The 13,105-nt window shown below is 32.0% G+C and overlaps 5 protein-coding genes across 5 annotated transcripts; 3 read left to right on the top strand and 2 right to left on the bottom strand.

Annotated features, from left to right (window-relative positions):
* Positions 1–883: 883 nt before the first annotated feature.
* Positions 884–3,421, top strand: T551_01370 (uncharacterized protein; the record flags this gene model as incomplete). Its single annotated transcript, XM_018373633.1, has 13 exons — positions 884–939; positions 1,012–1,276; positions 1,317–1,437; positions 1,481–1,644; positions 1,693–1,768; positions 1,813–2,036; positions 2,087–2,405; positions 2,450–2,498; positions 2,545–2,567; positions 2,612–2,643; positions 2,689–2,874; positions 2,915–3,334; positions 3,377–3,421. 13 exons carry the CDS (start codon positions 884–886, stop codon positions 3,419–3,421), a joined length of 1,980 nt encoding a protein of 659 aa, XP_018230288.1.
* A 308-nt stretch (positions 3,422–3,729) lies between these two features.
* T551_01369 (uncharacterized protein) lies at positions 3,730–5,114 on the bottom strand (the record flags this gene model as incomplete). The annotated part of the gene is made up of 3 exons (XM_018373632.1): positions 3,730–4,314; positions 4,354–4,629; positions 4,680–5,114. The coding sequence occupies 3 exons, from the start codon at positions 5,112–5,114 to the stop codon at positions 3,730–3,732; spliced, it is 1,296 nt and encodes a 431-aa protein (XP_018230287.1).
* A 1,355-nt stretch (positions 5,115–6,469) lies between these two features.
* On the top strand, positions 6,470–8,866 carry T551_01368 (uncharacterized protein; the record flags this gene model as incomplete). The annotated part of the gene is made up of 3 exons (XM_018373631.1): positions 6,470–6,659; positions 6,790–7,110; positions 7,164–8,866. 3 exons carry the CDS (start codon positions 6,470–6,472, stop codon positions 8,864–8,866), a joined length of 2,214 nt encoding a protein of 737 aa, XP_018230286.1.
* A 503-nt stretch (positions 8,867–9,369) lies between these two features.
* T551_01367 (uncharacterized protein) lies at positions 9,370–10,295 on the bottom strand (the record flags this gene model as incomplete). The annotated part of the gene is made up of 3 exons (XM_018373630.1): positions 9,370–9,941; positions 9,991–10,238; positions 10,282–10,295. The coding sequence occupies 3 exons, from the start codon at positions 10,293–10,295 to the stop codon at positions 9,370–9,372; spliced, it is 834 nt and encodes a 277-aa protein (XP_018230285.1).
* A 674-nt stretch (positions 10,296–10,969) lies between these two features.
* T551_01366 (uncharacterized protein) lies at positions 10,970–12,984 on the top strand (the record flags this gene model as incomplete). Its single annotated transcript, XM_018373629.1, has 8 exons — positions 10,970–11,231; positions 11,303–11,562; positions 11,612–11,693; positions 11,746–11,996; positions 12,045–12,114; positions 12,158–12,497; positions 12,541–12,616; positions 12,670–12,984. The coding sequence occupies 8 exons, from the start codon at positions 10,970–10,972 to the stop codon at positions 12,982–12,984; spliced, it is 1,656 nt and encodes a 551-aa protein (XP_018230284.1).
* Positions 12,985–13,105: the final 121 nt, after the last annotated feature.

Raw genomic sequence — 13,105 nt, 5'->3', positions numbered from 1 at the left:
TCTCTCCCGAGACTTCTTTATATCTTTTTAACGTCTCCTTAATGCCTTTTGAAGCTTTAACTTGTATTAATCTGTATTAACCTTTAATAATCCTCTAATAATCCTTTAATGAGCCTTTAATGACACTCTATTAACCCTTTTTCTAAGTGGTATTAAGCTGACCCTGTCACTTCTTCATCTCACCCTATTTATTACGTTTTACTCCGTTCCATACATTGTATTGTTTTAGTAATACTATACTAACCGTATATTATTTCTAAACCGTGTTACTAACGGTTTCAAGCGATAAACTATGTAAGGGGCGATAATGAATATACTCGATATATTTAGTGTGTCACATAATTAGCGATCGGAGCGCAAGATTTATATCTACTAAAGAATGCACGGATAAGCATAAGCAGAATGGTAGAGTGTAAAATACAGTGCAATAGAGCCAAGTTTATGATATTTATGATTGTAAATATTTATAAAAAAGTATTTGCTTAAAGTATGTTCTATATTTATTGTATATTTGTAAAGCTTTGGGAGACGCGTTGACGCGTAGACACATTGATGAGATCAAACGTAGAAGAATGTGGGAGAGGAGTAGCAGATTGTATATTCTTAATGTATACACGGCTTTGCACCCGTGTATAGGCGTTAGGATGCGGTATAGGGCGCGTTAGGGACAGTGTGGATAAAAAGTGGGGTACACGTGGGGGACAAGAGAGTGGTGGAAGAAGTATATATAGTAAAACACTCAGGACAGTGCTGGTAAGTGTTTTTGTACCTATAGATGCATTAACAAGCCAGATAAAGGCGTTTTCGTGTATATAATCTGTGCAAGGAAGACAAGTCACGTGACACGCGTTTGGTGTTTCGCGTTGGCATCCACGCAAATGATATGGACAGTCGGCTGCAGTATCACAGACGGAGAACGACAAATATTCAAATGAGCAGGTAAGATGAGAAATAAAGAACGTTTGGGCGTCAAAACGCAGTATATAAAGAGTATTTTTAAGGTACTAATAGATCTAGAAGGGATGAAGACTGGCGGTGGCGTGAAGGGGCATATCGGATGGAAAGATATGACCGGAATGGTCGTGGAGCTCGAGAAGAAAATGGACGAAGAGAGCGCCAAGAACGAGTAGAACGGGGAAGATACGGAGGATATGAATGGAATCAAGGTGGAGGAGGAGGATCAGGGGGTTTTTCCGGAGGGATGGGGGGTACGGGACATCAAAACACACATCGACGACGAATATATGAAGAAGGGCCGGGAGAGCCAAATATACAAGTTATTTTTCAGGGATTAGAGCCACATGTTGTTGAATCAGATGTGTGATATGATGATATGTGTGTGGAAAGGTAGAGCTGACTATTTGCAGCTTTACCAGGTGATCGAAGAGCTTGGTGGTCAGATTGAGAGTGTTGTTCTTATACGGAACAGAGAAACGTGTAAGAGAGAGGAAAATGTGAGCAAAGCTTATATGTGTTGGAGCAGATGAATCACGGTGTTTTGCGTTTGCCAAGTTTATATCAGTGGAGCATGCTCGGCAATTTATAGATGCACATTTTCCATATTTATACATGGGAAACAACCGTGTTAGGATCTCTTATAGTAAGGAAAATAGGGGGGATGATGACGGCTGGATTTGCCGCAGTGTATCGTTCAACCGTGGTCTTGAGGGTGTCTTGATGACAGTCATATAGTGTGGCATCAACAACTATCCTCGTCGAGAAGTCTGCTTTAGGTGCGGGTTGGCTAAGCAGGGTAGTGGTTTTACTTGTAAAATTATATGTAGTGTTGAGATCTCTTAGATGCCACTGTAGCAGGGAATCTGACCCATGCGGCGCCTTTATTAAATGATGGAAGTCAAGATGTTTCGACTACACCCTCTCAATTTTTGTTACTTCGGAAACTTGATCCTTTGACAACTGAAGAATTGATCGTAAAGGGAATGGCAAAATTGCAAGTGCCAATCGTGCGTGTGCTTTTGATCCGTGACCGAATGACACGCCAAAGCTGGGGGTTTGCATTTGTCGAGTATGCCGATGTAAATGTAAAGTGTTTTCTGAGTTGTTATGATTGGTTTATATTATATAGGGCTCTAGTAAAGCACTTGCAAATTCTGCAAATTTTTCTTCAACTAAGGGGTTTACTATTTCATCAAAATCTATTCTATTATCATTTATTCATGGTGGTGTTTTCGTGCCTGTGTATGGTGAAACAAATGAATTTGTATTTAGAGCGAGTCGAACTGGACAATTGTTGGCGTATTGGGATGAAAAAGGGTATACATCAGAACATTATCCTGAAGGTCAAAAGCCAGATTATGATTCGAATACGCTTGCTGGGGAAGCAGCTGCTTCTTCGAGCTTTGATACTGTTAATGCCAGTGACCCTTCTGTTGTTTGTATGAAGGGTTTGTTTAATTTTTACTGATTTTTTTCTTTTAAAATAATATAGCACCTGTTTTTTCGAAGGATGTATCTATCGGCTCAAAACGAGATGCATCGTACGTATTTTTTTTTATAGAATGAATTGGTTAATCATTTTTTTAGTTCTTCGTCTGAACAAAAAAAACGTATTTATTTAATTTCAATTTCTTTTTTTACTTATTTATTATAGCAAAGAAAAGATGTGATAATACTTCAATAAAGGTATATATATGTCGGTTGAAATTTAGTCTGATCAATTATTTTTAGATGGCTCCTCATTTACAGAAATGGGCAGTTAAACAGCAAGAATTACGGACAGGTCAAGTCCCTGAAAATGAAACAAAAGCTGAAAGTTTTTCTGATTTGGGTCTTATGGCGTGTTTGCTTTGTCAAAGACAATTTAAGTCCGAAAGGGAAATAGAACAACATGAAAAGTTGTCAGAATTACATAAGGTAATTTATTATTATAAATGTTTTATAGTTAATATTTTAGAAAAATTTAGAAAGTGAGGATTCCAAAATTCTCGCTAGACAGCGTCTAAAAAAAATTTCCATGAAAAAAGAATTAGAAACAGAGAATTTAAATGATAGTAATTATAGGGATAGGGCACAAGAGCGTCGTATTGCATTTAATCAACCTTCGAAACCTGATATTCCGTCATATAGTTCTAAAAAGAGTTCTACTAACACTTCACATGTACCAGAAGAACCGGTAAATATAACAAAAGGGAAAGGTGCTGTCATTCTTGGAAAAATGGGGTGGACCGAAGGAATGGGCTTGGGATTGGAAGGTAAAGGTATTGCTGAACCGGTCAAGGCAGAAGCATATCAAGAAGGTGTTGGTCTTGGTTCTGTTGGTGCAAAATTGGGAGAAAATCCACGTCCAAGTGATTACGCGGCTTATGTTCGATCAGTAAGTTAATTATTTTTTACTGGTTATTTTGATTTTTTTAAGGTTAAAGATCGTGCTAAACAAAGATATGAAACGGAAGAATTATAATATTAAATATGTTTAGGAAACACTAAATCATAAATTTAAGCATGATTAGTTCTTCATTTAAAAGCAATTGTGTTCTAAAAATTTTAAGGTTTTTTTGATAAGTTTATAAAAATGTGTAACAAAAATATTAAATTTACGTTTTCAATCTATATAAAAAAAATTGTTTTTTAAAAGCTTAATGCTTATAAAGCCGAATATCTTATTATATGTATATAAATGGATGTTCTATCAATTTGAAGTTTGAAATGAAATTTGAAAAATTATAAAAGTAATTTATATAAAAAAATATTTTAATATATAGCAATTGTTTATGAATTAGTATGAATTTTATTTATTACATTAACCCATTCATCTGCATCCTCTTCTATAGCATCGAAATGCCAAATTTCTTCTAGTTCCCAGAAAATAAAGCGTAAACCTGTATTTGGTCTTTCCCATGCATGTGTAATCTGCAGTTCTTTCACATTTATAATTTTTATAATAGAAGTACAAGCATAATTAAAAATGATTAAAATATCATTACATAAAACAACAGAAACATCCCTATCTAAAATAAGAGGCAAATGATCATAAAAGAAAGATGCTCGTGTTGTTAAAAGATAATGCATTTTTGATTCTTTAATTAGTTTTCTCCATGGTTCTACGATGTTAATGTCAGAACATAAATTTTTTTGAAGCTGAAAAAGTCGACGAAAGCCTTCTTCTTGATGTCTTCTTTCATTCATATTACATGCAAGAAAACAAATTTGATTAAAAGCAGAACGAATAATTAAAGAGTCTTTACATTGCAATAGCTTAGAAAGTAGAAGTTTATACCGAGGTATTCTTTGAATAGGAAGGAGAAGATAGCTTATTAGACTAAGTTGGCTATGTGATTTAAATGTGCGACGTGACTATATTGGTAAGAATCAATATACTGAAGATAAACTAACTTTTAAATATTTTTTGCCTTTTTCTGAGTTTTCCCATTGTTTAATAATATGAATTTTATCTTGAAATCCAGAAACATAGCATGAATAAATTTTCAAAATATCTTTGTTTTTAAGAAACTCTTCTGCTAAAACTTCTGCTGGATCAGAGCTATTAACTGCCTCTATTACTCTTGGAAGCATATATTGTTTATGAAATATAAAAACTGGAAGAACATTTGCAAAAACTACTTGTGATTCTTTATGTAACATAACGGGTGAAGGTTTTTCAATATATATCTAGTTTAAATCATTAAAAACTCAAAATGCTAATCCTCTATTGTTTTTACCTCAATTAACTCTTCTAACCCACGTACATATGATTTCTCTGTTTCTACAATTTCATGAAGTATTTTCTCTATTTTATGATGGTCGCATGTATTTGTAGTGTAACTCATATCAGTTTGTGGTATTTCATCTGATTTTAACAGTGTTTTTTTAGAAAAATCATTATAAAGTACGCATTTTTGATTAAGCTCATAAATATCTCGATAAATATCAAACTTTGAATAGGAGGCTTGATTCTCTAGTATTTCATTACTTTGATATGATATATTTGGTGACACCTCAGACGAATTTTCCGACAGCTCACCTTTTCTGGATATAAGAGGCGGTATAATTTCCAATGAAATGTTAAATGCATGTTCTCGTTTACGATTCCTGAAAAAAGATGCGCTTTTCACTCTTCGAAGAAATGTTTGTTTCTGTTCTTGTTCCACTACCATGGTTTTTGTTTTATATTTAACTTTTATCGCATAAAAATAAACTTCAATTTGTATTACTCAATCACTAATATAATCTAAATGGGTTTTAAAGACAATGCTAGATTCCTATAAAATGTTATATTTTTAAAACTATCTGTTATGTTTGTTATTTAAGATACTCTATAAAATTTTATTGATTTTAATATGATTCCCAGATACCACTTAGTTTTTCTGTATAATCCTGATGTTAATTATTTATCCAATATTATAATGTTCTAATTAAGGCATATACAATATATATATTGTATATTCTTCTTACATCTTATGTATATATCTACTATATGTTGTGTATACTATATCTGCTTTAGATTCTTAGTCATATTAGTTATATATTTTTATGCACAAAAATTTTTTTCATTAATGCTTATTTCTATATTTATTTGCATAATTTCCTGAGAAGCTTTATAAAACCCCTTTAAATATTCTATATTTTAAAGTTTTTTAGAATGTTTTTTCTTTGTTTTATTTCCTGGAAATAATCTTAAGATGGGTCCCTCGTTTTAAATTATTTATTTTTGGTATTTCCAAAGTAAAAATATCTTTTAAAAATTAAAAAAAATTGCTATTTTGACCCAATGTATTTAATAGATCCTAGAACATACTTTTTACCCAGTTTCCCTTGCTTCTCCTTAATTAATTAAGGCTTTTTAGGTGGTGCCTGTTTATCTACAGGTTATTTTACGTTAAAATTTGCGTTAAAATGACTTTTATCGATAGTGCTGGTATTTTTAGGTTAGCTGTTTTTTGGTACAAGGATAATAATAAAATAGTATTAGTCATAAATCTATAAATAATATAAGTGTGATTTGAAGCTTTAGTATAACTATTTGTGTATTTATTAGTGTTTGAATGACTGATTATTTCTGTATTTCTTAAAGTTGCTGTGGAAACATAAAAAACGGAAAGCCAATGGTTTAACAAATTTTAAGTAGCACACAAATATTCTAATTAAGTTGCAATTGAGCATGAATTTTGTTGTAATTATGTATTTTCAGTATTATTTTTGTTATAAATAATGCATTTAGAGTCTAACTACAACTTAATAATGTTTTAGTAAAAGTTTAACTCGATTAGATATTAGGGTTAAACCCTGTAATATATAATATACAAAGGTTAACTTAGTGATTAGGGGTTAACCCTAACATAATGATAATGAGCTTTTGTTGATATTTGCGATATTAATACGATGAGATTTTAAGAGGCAAAAGTAGGTGTTTTTAGGCTTTAAAGCAGCAAATAAGCCCATTTTTGGAGCATAAATGCATATTTTTATAAATGAATAAAAAATTTTGGAAAATTTGAGCAATTGGAGTAAAATGTCACGGGCAATTACGTTTTCTACATTTTTGTTGATTCCAGCATCGACGTTGTTATTATTATGTTGTCTTTCTGTTCCTATTACAAGATTGGTGTCTCTTGGATCACTCTCAGATCTTCGTTTTGGTATTTTTGGATATTGTTTTCTTAAAGGAGTTTGTAGTTCAATACAATTGGGATATAATTTGGGTAAGTTATTTTGAAAAAGAGTGATTTTTTTGTATTGGAGATTTTTTTAGGCTATTGATATATATATAATGTGCAATGGCTCTGAAATACAGGATTGTTGTCTTTTTGTATTGTTATTAATATATTGTAGATGCTGCAATATCATTAAAGCCTAAATATACCTCTGATTTTTATTTTTCATTTTATAAGACTCCGAAGCTTTCTAATGCTCTTATTTTACACGTGGTAGCTGCTGTGCTAACGATGATTACACTTTTTTTTTCATTGATTGCACATATAGAGGGGCCCAGTAAAAGTGGATTTTTTTTGGTTATTGTTCTTATTGTTTCATTGCTTGCTATTCTTGCTTCTTTGCTAAGTTTTGTTATTGATGTTTTATTTTTTATTCCGCATTTGGATTGGGGTAGTTGGGGTGTACTTGCTGCCTTGATTTTAAACACATTGGTATTTGGTAATTAATTTTTTTTTATTATATAAGGCTTTTTGTTTAATTTATAATTTTAGGTCTTGTTCATCTTGCCAGAAAACATCTTGCTGTTTCTCAAACAGAAAAAATCAAAACAGCTTTTTCATATCATTCTCAAAGATGTCCTGAGTCTACTTTTGTATATAAAAGTTTTCCTCCTCCTAGACATCCAAATATTCCTGTTAAAAAAAAAAAAAATGAAAAGGAACGTATTGATAAAAATAAATCTAATTTGGATTCTGTAAAACATTCTAATAATGATACTACAACTTATACATCTAACTTGAAAAAATTGGAGCTGCCTCCTATTAATATTCATTTCGACGATCATCATAAGATGTCTTCTATAAATTTTTTAGATCCTGCATATTGTAATTTAGAATCTCATTCTGATTCACATTTTTCAGGTCAGTGTTCAAATATAAATAATAAAGATAAGCACAAAGATAATGATGGGGTATATAATTCTCATTCAAGACGAGACGATGTTTCTCGCGAAAGAACGATTTCCTCTGATGAACATTCAAAAGAGCATTCAAAATATCGTTCTAGGGATCCAAGAGAACATATAAGGGAACATAGAAACCCAAGGGAATATATGAGGGATCCAAGAGAATCTACAAGAGATCCAAGAGAATGTCCAAGGGATCCAAGAGATCCAAGAAGTCATATAAGATATTATTCAACTGATATGCCGAGGGATTTTTCTAGAGATCCTTCAAGAGACCGCCTGAGAAATTATCCAAGATATCATTCGAGATATCATTCAACAGATATTCCAAGACATCATCCAAGAGAGCATTCAGTTGATATTTCGAGAGAACCTCTAAGAGATTCAAGAGAACCTGCAAAAGAGTTTTCGAGAGAACATCCAAGAGAATATCCAAGGCAATATCCGAAAGAGTTCATAAGGGAGTACCCTAGAGAATTTCAGAAGGAGCACTTAAAAGAACATGTAAATGGGCATTCAAGAGAACATTCAAAAGATCATTCAAAGGAACATTCAGTATCACAAACTCGTTCTCAACAAAATTCGAATCATAGAGTTGCACAATATCCTCCATCTAAGCCTCTTTGTCATGGAGTTGAACCTGAAGGTGATTCAAAGCCTTTATATGATTCTGTTGAAAAAGGGAAGCCTTGTGATAATTTCAATAACTTATACGATGAATATGTTCCACCAAGGCAATCATGGAAAAATTATCCATTATCACAAAATGGGTATACATTTTCCGAAGGATCTGTTGAAGGGCAACCTGGTTCTTCTTCAAATTATAAGGCATGGGTCGTTGATAAATCATGTGAGAACAATTTCCAAGTACACAATTATGTATCACAAAATCATGCTTATGCTCCTCGTTCTTATCAAAGTGCTAATTATCGGTTCCCGGATAATGTAGAACGTTTACAGTCCTCGAATGATCATGGTCGTATACATCAGAATTATCGAAGTAATAATTGTCTTCGAAGACAGGGATCTCCTTCTAGACTAAGATCACCGGCTGAATCTACTAGTTCACATTTCACTAGTATAAGTCAGAGAGGGATAAATCCAAATTGGGTACCTCCTAGCAAAGAGCAAGTATTTCGAACAACGAATTCTAAACAAAATATTACTGATACAGCCTTGGCCAATAAATCGAATTATGGGGTTTCCAGAAATCCACATAAGAATATGGGCATTGTCGGAAGTATTGGTGCTTGTAGAGTATTTCTAAATCATATTACTAATGCTGAATAATTGTAGAAAAAATGGTAAATTATGCGAAGACGTAGATAAAAATTTTTGATTTTTATGAAGTGAGAATTTAATATCATGTTTGCAGTGGGTTTATGAATTATTTTTAAGCATATTTAAATTAATAAGGAACTTGATCATGTTTTCATTTTGTTACGTTAAGTATTCATATGGTTAGAATCTTTGTATGATAATACCCAACTTTTGGTTATAGTAGTACTGTTGATAAATTGGCTTTAGTCTTGTTCCAATATTTTTAATTTATCTTATGAAATAGTAAAATAAGTTATATAAAATAAGATTTTTATGAACAAAGAAAGTGATGTGCAGTAATTTTCCATATATTAGAAACAATTTATATGTTTTATCAAATATTTATATACAAAACTGCTTTGTTCTGTATGTTTTGTGACAATGGAAAATATAATGAATTAAATACAAAAAGAAATAATTATTTTTTAAAATATGTTATTGAAATATATGTTTCCCTTGTAACAAAAGATCAACTATGCATTTTGCAGGTTTCGGCGTCTATCTCTTTCTTCTGAAATTGTCAGCTTAAGACCCTTTCCTTTAGGCAAAGAAATCCAAGGTCCTGAAATATCACCAATCACAAATACATTACTTAAACGTGTTGCAAAAGTATGATCCAAGGAATCTTTGATATGAACAATGTCAAACCCACCATTGTGGTGTTCACGATCAATAATTAGACCAACTCTTCCTTTAGAGCGACCACCTGTCACCATAGCAAGCTTTCCAACTTCAAAAGGAATATGCCCGTCAATTTTATTTGACACTAAGTCAAATTTAACGGTGTCATTAGCATGAATGTCTGGGTTCGGATAACGCTGTAAAAATGAAATCAGAAATATAAGAAGCATTTGATCAATACATACAATAGTCCGGCCATCGTGAGTAACAGCATATGGTATTGCTTTCGGCCCTAACTGGACTTTTTTGATTTTGCACAGTTTATACGTGGCTTCCATTGATGTAATACGATGGATCATATACCGACCTTTTGTATCATAAACCAAACGGAAATTTTCACCCGTACGTTCAATACTAATTACATCTATGCAAATATTGGCCTTAAAATCACTATTTTGGTGCTTTTCCCATACCCATAAAACCTGCCGGATACGTATGATCTGTTCTCACTTTGCCATCAACTTTGACAAGCCGCTGCATTAAAATAGCAATTGTTTCACGGTTATTAAGTGCATATTTAAGACGATTCCGGAGGAAAATAATCAACGGCAAACAATCACGCAATTTGTGTGGACCCGGTGATGGTCGTGGTGCGTAAGTTCCACCGAGTTTATCAACCATCCAGTGATGCGGTGCATTGACACGCTTCAGGTGTTTTTTCCTGTATATTTTCAGCATGTTTTCCTTCTAAATCATTCTCTTACGGTCCTCTCGCCATGTTAAGTTTTTTGATGACGTTGACTATGTTGATCTCGATATTGTAAATATGTGACTTCTTAGGTCTTAACCCTATATAAATTGTGTTAGGATATGGTTAGGTTAAATATAGATGAATATTTTAATGTTTTTATGGAAAATAAGTGTTTATTTGTATATTTTTTGTATGTTTTAAGTGGGTTTTCTACTTATGTATTTTATTTCTGGTTTATATTTTAGATATCTAGAATATAATAGTACTTATCGTTGCGTAATCACGGTGACGTGTTTGCTTTTTGATCTTTTAATATATTTGTGGTTTTATCTTGTTTTTATTGATTCTTAATAAGATTTTTAAGGATTTATTGTATCAATATTATAAATTGCTGAATTATTAATTTTCAAGCTCTTTTTTAGTAATATTTTATCAACATTATTCTTATTTGTAGATTTCAGACAGTTTGACTTGAGAAGCTTGTTCAGTGACTATTTAAAGTCCAGATCAGTGTTTATCACGAGATTCTTGTAGGCTACTGGCGGGAGCGCTTAGATTTTTTGGATTTTATTTTAATTTTTTGTCTTTTTTCTTGAATTTTTATTTCTGGTTCTTTATTTTGGAAACTTTGTATTACCAATAACGGTAGTGTTCTTTTAGGACTTAGTTCTACTTTCTTTGAAGTGTTCTGGAACATTTAGATGGGATTTTTGATGCGGAATATTCGTTTATTAGCGTGGACACTGCAGGAAGTAGGACGAGACGTATTATCGATGTGTAAAAAGCGACACCAGCATGATTCTGTTGAACTAACACTGTCTCGGCGGTGTGTGGGTAAAGGACAGCGAGCAAGTGCTTCTTTAGGGTCTAAAAAGACAGAGAGTTTTGATGAGATGTCTAAGAACACTGATTCAGAGAAGCAAGCGCCTAATTCGTTATCTATTGTTCTTCTTATTTTCCTTTGTACGTCAGGAGTTTTTGAGTGGTCGCTGTTAGCGACTGAAACTCTTGTGAATGAGTGCTGATTACTATAGATTTACTTCAGGGTATTCCACTAGGTCTAGTGATGGGTTCTTTACCTTATCTTTTGCAACCACACATTTCATTTACGTCTCTTGGTTTCTTCTCTCTTACATCTTATCCGTATTCATTGAAACTTCTTTGGTCGCCAATCGTGGATGCGGTTTATAATGAGAAATGGGGTCGACGTAAAAGTTGGATTGTTCCTGTTCAAACTAGTATAGGTCTTTGTTTGCTTTGGATTAGTTATAACATTCAGAAATGGCTTGAAGAAGTAACCGTATTGTGATAAAGTAATTATAAAAGGTTAAACATGTTTTTAGGCTACAACACTATTTAAAGAAATGACTGTTGCATTTTTTATTCTTGTCTTTTTGTGTGCAACACAAGATATTGTTGTTGATGGTGCGGTTGTATGTTATATTTGTGTCATTTTTTATTAACCATTTTTATTCAGGATGGGCTTTAACACTTCTTTCAGAGAAAAACCTTGCTTATGCATCAACAGCTCAAAGCATTGGACTAAATACTGGTTATTTTATGTCTTTTACTGTTTTTTTAGCATTTAATTCCAGTGAATTTGTTAATAAATATTTCCGTTCTGTTAAAAAGGATATTGGGTTAATAACACTGAGTGGATATATGTGGTTCTGGGGATGGGTTTTTCTAATATCGACTGTATTTATAGCATTTTTTCAAAATGAAACAGTATTTTCTTCATTTTTTTAAGTCTACTTTTGAATTGATAATAATTAGAAAGGAAAACGACCGTCTGGTGGTATTAAAAATGTTTATTTAATTATTTGTAATATTATGAAACTTCGGCGTAATTTTATTTTTATACGTTAATTGTTTTCTAATTTTTATAGATGCTAGATTGTTTATATTTGTTCATCTTATTGCAAAAATTGGGTTTACTGCATCTGATGCTACTTTGAATTTGAAACTTCTTGAAAAAGGACTAAAAAAAGAAGATCTTTCTGTTGCTATATTAATTAATTTTCCATTTGAATTTATTTTTGGATACTATGCTGTAAGATGGAGTTCCGTATCTCAGCCCTTGTTGCCATGGATTTATGCTCATATTGGACGGCTAATATCTGCTTTCATAGGTATATTTATTGTTTATATGTTTCCATCTGATGGTAAAATCGATTCTGGGTATTTTTATATTATTATATTACAAAATATTTTTTCAGGCTTTATGAAGTATGTATATACTATATATTATTTTTTTTTTACTGTGTTTTAGTACAATTCAGTTTATTAGTATTAGTGCATTTCATACACGGATTGCTGATCCAGTGATTGGCGGAACATATATGACAGTATAAATCCTTATATATATTTATAATATGAAGTAGTTAATTATGATTTATAGCTTCTTAATACAGTATCTAATTTAGGCGGGACATGGCCTCGTTATTTTATTCTTGAGGGAATGGATTTCTTTACAAAATCTTACTGTTCAAGAAATACTGCAAATTTATGTAAAACCCATGATGACATCAGCGCATGTAAAAAACTCGATGGCCATTGCATTAAAAATATTGATGGGTACTATGTTGTTAATATTTTTTCAGTTTTTATTGGGACTTTGCTTTTTTTTTTATTTATAAAACCTTCAATTGAAAAATTACAAAGACTCCCATTAAAAGCATGGAAAGTTGGCATGTTAAATAAGTTATATATTTAATATTTTAAAAAATATTCTTAATAAAATAATGCTAAATATAATCATTCTTTTTTAATTTTTTTCATATTTTGAATGTTTTTCGATAAACTTTATTCATTTAGTATTCAGAAGCTTTAGGTCT

This window comes from Pneumocystis jirovecii (genome assembly GCF_001477535.1).
Source record: "Pneumocystis jirovecii RU7 chromosome Unknown supercont1.5, whole genome shotgun sequence".
Classification (NCBI taxonomy): domain Eukaryota; kingdom Fungi; phylum Ascomycota; class Pneumocystomycetes; order Pneumocystales; family Pneumocystaceae; genus Pneumocystis; species Pneumocystis jirovecii.
This window is presented reverse-complemented; position numbering and strand designations above follow the sequence as displayed.